This window comes from Malania oleifera, chromosome 1, assembly GCF_029873635.1.
Source record: "Malania oleifera isolate guangnan ecotype guangnan chromosome 1, ASM2987363v1, whole genome shotgun sequence".
In the NCBI taxonomy this organism is placed as follows: domain Eukaryota; kingdom Viridiplantae; phylum Streptophyta; class Magnoliopsida; order Santalales; family Ximeniaceae; genus Malania; species Malania oleifera.
In genome coordinates, this window is record NC_080417.1 from 109,633,098 (window position 1) to 109,640,188 (window position 7,091).

Here is a 7,091-nt window from a genome sequence, read left to right on the forward strand (position 1 = left end):
TTGTTGCAATTCTTCTTTTGGAATCTCCTTTATATAAGCAACATACCCCTGGAAACAATCCTGAAGCAGCCTTCTCACTTGAATAACCCACACTAATTGTGGCGAGGCACGCACACGTGGCCCTATGAATCTGAAGTCCTGCTCACATGGGGAACTGAAGATCACTTCTTTTTTATGACAATCAATGCAGGCATAATTAACTTCGAACCAGTCCATACCCAAAATCACATCAAACCCTTGCATGTCTAATATCACAAGATCGGCTGATAATGCGTTCTCCTGAATGCTCACTGGATAGTTTTTAAGTACTCTTGTACACTTCGCTGTTGATCCAGTTGGTGTGGCTACTAACAACTCAACATCTAATAGTTGTACCTCAACCCTAGATAATTTAGCATATCCTGATGACATAAAAGAATGGGTGGCACCTGTATCAAATAAAACAACAATTTTATATGGTAAAGCAGTAAGTATACCTATCACGACGTCTCCAACAATCTTAGCATCTCCTGGCATCAATGCATACACCGTCGCCGGGGCTGTGTTCCTCTGATGGCCGCCACCCCTAGGTGCTTGATTATGTCTCTGGATTTGTCTAGGGACTAGTGCACTGCTCAATGGCCAATGACACTCGTGCTATGTGTCTAGGTCTACCACATCTGTAGCAAACATTGTTTCTCAACCGGCATGCTCCCATGTCTCCTACCGCATATGGGGAAAATAGAGTATGCCTGCTCGCCCTCATACCCATAATCTCCTCTCTCTTGTCTTTGTGCTATGCCATATCTACCTCCCCTCTAAAGGCCTCAGCTGGACCTTTCTTGGAATCTCGAAGGCATGGACCTCTTCTTCTGGCTCAATGCTCCTACATCTTTCTGTTCACTTTCCTCTACTACTATGGCCCCGTCAACAAGTTCAGAGAAGTCATACAGCTTTAGATATACCACTTGTTTATAAATTTCCTATCCCATACCTCTTTTAAACATCCTTGCTTTTTTAATCTCATTTGGAACGATGTAGGGGGCAAAATGTGACAATTCAATGAACTTTGCTGCATACTGCTAGACCGAGAGATTTTCCTGAGTCAAATTCAAAAATTCTAACACCTTAGCCTCTTTAACAGTGGCAGGAAAATATCTGTCGAAGAATACCTCCTTAAACCGGTTCCAGATCATAGCCGCTGGGGTGGGTCTTTGCTCCTCCAATAATTTTGTAGCCGTCCACCACCTCTTAGCCTCGCCTATCAACTTGTAGGTAGTATAGATAGCCCTCTATTCATCCATATAGTGGAGCATCGCCATTATTTTCTTGATCTCTTGCATCCAGTTTTTGGCCACCGCAGGGTTAGCTCCTTTTGAGAATGCTGGAGGATTCATGTTAGTAAACTTTTCGATGGTACAACTTTGGTTTTTCAATGAGACTCCGTGCTCTCTAGAGCTTCGCGTAATCTCAGTCATAACCTACTGAGCCACACTATGCAGAATTGCATCTAAATCGCCACCACCTGCTCTAGAGGGGCCTACACCATCATCTCCACTAGCGTTGGCACTGCTACCCCCAAGGTCCATCCTGAAAAGGACATAAACATAGCCTGAGGACCTTATCTGCATAACATATCTAACATATTCATCTAATTGAAATCTTATACCATCAATTAATCTATCGTCCTTATTCTCGATATAAGATTCAGTCTAGTAATTAAGAAACACAACTCGACAATAGTTTACTATGATTTTCTTGAAATCATTACCCCATGAAAAACACAGAAACCATTACAAAAATCCTACTTCCTGATCATGGAATGAAACCCTAAATACTCATCTTAATTTCCAAACATTGACTCACCAAATTCCTGATCTATTCCTACACTCTGGTATTGTTTCTGCTGCACACTATAGTCTACAAAACCTAGCAACCTAAGCTATAATACAAAAATTGTAATGACCCAAAATTTCTAACCTTTTTTTTTTTCAAAACTTTATGACATAACTCTAATACCCCATATATAAATATCTATCATCATCACGGCGTTGAGCAGGTGTTGTGGTATCCTGTGCATTCTCTGTATGGTACCTATGCCGCGGGAAACATAATATCCAAACCATATCCCAAAATATACAATACCAGAGTGTTACTGATCCTCTATACACATATATATACACACGTGTACATCATTCCCCAAAAATCCCAAAACACTAAGGACTCTACTACTCAGCCCAAGACTCACCCCAAAACTATGCCGACTCAGCCGCCTCCTCTGTCTTTGAGTTAGCTTTGCACGTCACTCTAGGTTACCTGAAATGTTCATAATGCAGGGGTAAGACACCTCTTAGTGAGGAGAAACATGTTATTATCAGTGTGTGGCATATGAGTTTGTATGCAAACATAGTCTTTAATTAAAACTATAAATGAGAAATCATGCAAAAGTATTTGTATAATAACCCATACCTATGTTATTTAAAATTTGGAAATTTCTGAGATATCTATTCAATTATACTTCTGACTATAATAAGTAATCTCTGTTTACTGTGTATAATGTATATGTACATAACTCTGAAAACTTTCCTGAATGGTTGTATATCATGATTTAACACCTCATTACTAGGTTGTACGACCCGTAGGCGGGGTTAGACACTGGTTGGCCTACCAATGCTAGCTTAGTTGTATGCATCTATATATGCCTATAGCACGAAAGATCCGCTCCACCTTGTCCATATGCCATGGAGCTCTCTACTCTACTTGTGGCATAATCGGCAATACCATACTCTATCTGAGACGTATGGTTGCACACTCTATACTGTATAGCTACGGTACCGTACTCTATAAACTATTCTGTTCCATCAGGGTCAGATACTATATAATGCTATTTCTATGTAATGTCTATCTATTTTACCATGATTCTATATCAACTATATTAACCATGATTCTATAATTCTTTGTATTAACCATGACGCTATAATATTTGTATTTCTGTATGTCATGGTTCAATGTTTTATATATCATGGTTCTGTAAAACACTATATAATCATGATTATGTAAAATACTGCATAATCATGGTTCTGTAAAATATAGTATAATCACGATTCTTTAAAATACTATATAATCATGATTTTAAAAAATATTTTATACTCATTATTCTATAAAATACTGTATAATCAGGGTTATGTAAAGTACTATATAATCATATTTCTGTATAACCATGTATACTATAATTCTGTAAGACTCTGTATAACCATAGCTCTGTAAATAAAACTGTATAAACTATATATCATAATTCTGTTAAAATTGTACAATCATGATTCTATAGATTTGTATAAAAATTCTATGACTTTTTAGTATTTCTCATGCCACACAAATTAGATAAAACTCAATAAATATCATTTGTAATACTGTATAATTTTCATTCTCTAATTTATTCAAAAACAATACCCTGTAACTCATAATCAAATTCTATACCTTACTAGTAAAATTTCTAATTTACCTGGCATAACATATTTCCCTTACCTGGCCAATTGAGTTCATCTACTGATTTCTAACACACGCCTACAACGTTTATCTGAAATTATATATATATCTCCCTAACAATAAACTGAATTTCCAAAATAATTATCATACTCACATTTCTAAACTATAAACTATTTATCATTTATCTGGGTTCCTGAGATAACACCCACTGGGATCCTCAACCCATGTCTGTGGTGTTTGGAAACCCAAACCCTGAAACCACAACACCCTAGTTTAATCATCCTAAACACTAGTATATCAACATCTAATACAAAATTTGAGTTCAAAAAAGCCTGATAACTATGAAAACCCTAAAATATCCTACTTACCCTGATTTTGGAATAATACTAGAACTCCTCAAACCAAATTTCTGTTCAGGCTAATTTGTAAAGAATCTCCCCAAGATCATTATGGTAGCTTCTGATAGTCGAACCGGAGAAAAACGGGGCTGGAATCTTAGAGAGAAGGTCAGAGGGCTGAATTTTTAGAGACAGAGAAATAGTAAGAAAACAATTCTCTCACTAAAAATGCAATTTTTGACTACACATAGTCAGTTATCCACGTGGCTTCGTCGACGAGCCACGTGTAGCCATCGACGAACCAAAAAAGGGAATTCGTCGACAAAGGTGATGAGCTCATCGATGAACCAAAGGGTTTGAAATCACCCTTCTCAGTATCTTTTTGTCGACCAAACACTGAGGTTCATCCACGAAACTTATATGAGAGTTCGTTGACGAAACCAGAGCATTCATCGACGAACCCTGCTTTGTCCCTTTTTAATTTTCCTTTCTCTCTATTATTTATTTGCTATTATTTTTTGGGTCTCTAAAGTTGGTCTTTGGGTCAACTCTGATGCTAACCCTGCCCTTACTTATTTTTCCAAGAAGAGAAAATGATATGCCTCTCACTTTTTTGGAAACCAATTTGCACTCAAAGTTGTAGTTTCCATTGGTTTCCAGCTAATGGACTTCTATATTAACCGAAAGAGGATTTCAAATTTATAAAATTAGTTTCTTATTGAGGACCAGTTGTGCTACTTTTTAAGACATTATTGTTTTAATGAAAGAGGATTTTAAATTTATAAAATTAGTTTCTTTTTTAGGATGGGTCAGGCTGCTTTTGTAAGATATTATTGTTTCAACTTTAAAATTACTTCAAATATTTTATAAAATTTAGAGAGAAAGAGAATAATTTGTACTCCTAATTGAGGGATCATAGAGAATACAACACCATCACGACATGTGCATGATATACTAATATTGCCTTTGTGTTATATCAAGAGAAATCATTGTATGGATCAAATGAAAATCATGACAATCACAAATCATACCCGTTAGTTGGTTCATACCCATCATATATGAATGTCTTAAAGTGCACATTTATGTAATAATTATAAATTTGGCTTTTGCTTTGCTGTAAATGAAAATTATTGAATTGAAAGAGATTGAATACACTAGAGAGAGGGAGAGAATTTGCTTTACTGTAAAAACAACAAATACGGAACTAAGAGAGAGATGAAGAGAATTTTCGTGAACTTCTTCTATTTCAAAATACTGTACAGGATCAGTATATATAGAATACAAAAGGGAATCAAAGAATCATTTGGTTGCCAACCACAAGAATAATATACAATTATTCCCAACAATTTCCTCTAACAGAAAAAGAAAGAACCAAAAAAAAAAAAAAAAAAAGAATCTGAGTTGTTATGGACTGCTGCCTGCAAACAATTTTAATTTCCTTCAATCTTCAACAGCCCTCCACAAGATGGAGAGTAGATGTCATCTACTCCCATATTGGATAGGCACAAATAAAAGGCTTGAGAGCCTAGGCTCTTTGTGAGAATGTCTGCCACTTGCAGCTTGCTTGTCACATGCTTTGTTGAAATGCAACCCTTTTGAATCTTGTCTCTAATTAAATGACAATCTATCTCTATATGCTTTGTCCTCTCATGCAATATGGGATTGGTAGCAATATGTATAGTTGATTTGTTGTCACAATACAAGAAAGAAACTTGTGGATGAGCAATCTGTAAATCTTCAAGTAAATACTTCAGCCAAGTCAATTCACAGCTGACATTTGCCATTGCTCGGTACCCTGCCTCTGCAGAGGACCTAGAGACCACACTTTATTTTTTTTTTACTTCCAAGACACCAAGAATTTCCCAATGAACATGCGGTAGCCTGCCACAGACCTCCTAGTATCTGAACAAGCCCCCCAATCTGAATCACTAAAACCTCTAAGTTGGACTTCTGAGTCTGTTGGATTAAACAAACCCTGCCCTGGTGACCTTTTGATGAACCGTAGCACCTTGTGAGCTGCCTACAGGTGTGGAACTCTTGGATTCTTCATGAATTGACTCAGCATTTGGACTGAGTAAGCTAATTCAGACCTGGTTATGGTCAGGTACAATAATCTACCGATCAACCTTCTATAAAGAGCAGGCTCAGGAAGTAATTCTCCTTCTTCTCTGGACATTCTCACATTTTGATCTAAAGAAATCTTTGCTGGAGTAGAGCCAATGGTACCCGAGTCTCCTAAAATATCCAAAGCATATTTGCATTGGCATAAATAAATTCTTTTTGCTGTCTTGGCCACTTCAATAACCAGAAAATACTTTAAGTTACCAAGGTCTTTGATTTTGAATTGGTCATCAAGAGATCTCTTCAATTGATCAATTGTATCCATATCATTTCTAGCAACTATTATATCATCCACATATACTAAAATAGCTATGAAAAAACCTTCAGTTACCTTTGTGAACAAGTTGTAGTCTGCCTTGGATTGAATATATCCTTGGTGAATGATGAAATTTGAGAGTTTTGAGTACCATTGACATGAGGCTTGTTTGAGACCAAACAAACTTTTGTTTAATTTGCATACTTTTCTCCCACTTTCATTAAAGTACCCCGGGGGCAATTCTATGTACACCTCCTCCTCTAAATCCCCATGCAAGAAGGCATTATTGATATCAAATTGCTGCAAAAACCACCTTTTACTGTTGTAATGGCTAACAAGGTTCTCACAATAACCATTTTTGCCATGGGAGAAAAGGTTTCATGGTAATCCAGCCCCTCCTACTATGTGTACCCCTTAGCAACAAGCCTAGCCTTGTATCTTTATACGCTTCCATTAGCAAGAAACTTGATTTTGTAAACCCATTTACAGCATATTGGTTCTTTGGCAGGAGGTAAATCCACAATAATCCAAGTGTCATTGAGTTCAAGGGTAGCAATTTCAGCTTTCATGGCATCGACCCATTCAGATGATGTACTGGCTTCTAAGTAAGTTCTAGGTTCATTGTGTGAGGTTATGGAGGTCACAAAAGCCTTGTGTGGTGTATACAACTTATCATAAGATATGCTGGCACTTAGAGGAGAGGGCTTACCTAATAAGATCTGGTTTTTCTGCTTGTCCAAGTCCTGAGATGGGAGAAGAAAAGTTGACTGCTGACATATGAAGTCTTGAAAATGGGTAGGAGCTCTCCCTATTCTGGTTGATCTTCGGGGTGATTGTGTATGGATGTCGTCATGAATTTCTGTTTCTGGTCTGGAGTTATTTTGAGAACTGATCAGTTCATTGTTTTGTGA

The 7,091-nt window shown here is 37.0% G+C and overlaps 1 protein-coding gene across 1 annotated transcript; it reads right to left on the reverse strand.

Annotated features, from left to right (window-relative positions):
- Positions 1-1,460: 1,460 nt before the first annotated feature.
- LOC131148129 (uncharacterized) lies at positions 1,461-6,749 on the reverse strand. Its single transcript, XM_058097870.1, has 5 exons — positions 6,627-6,749; positions 6,385-6,480; positions 6,129-6,279; positions 5,930-6,038; positions 1,461-1,569 (listed from the first exon to the last, which is right to left on the reverse strand). Exons 1-5 carry the CDS (start codon positions 6,747-6,749, stop codon positions 1,461-1,463), a joined length of 588 nt encoding a protein of 195 aa, XP_057953853.1.
- Positions 6,750-7,091: the final 342 nt, after the last annotated feature.

Excerpts from the sequence above, each read along its gene's own strand:
- LOC131148129 (XM_058097870.1), bottom strand. The coding sequence starts at position 6,749 with ATGAAAGCTGAAATTGCTACCCTTGAACTCAATGACACTTGGATTATT. Across the intron at positions 6,280-6,384 it reads TTAATGAAAGTGGGAGAAAA|GCAGACTACAACTTGTTCAC; the intron begins GTATGCAAATTA and ends ATTCAATCCAAG. Across the intron at positions 1,570-5,929 it reads GAGCCTGCTCTTTATAGAAG|GATGGACCTTGGGGGTAGCA; the intron begins GTTGATCGGTAG and ends TGTCCTTTTCAG.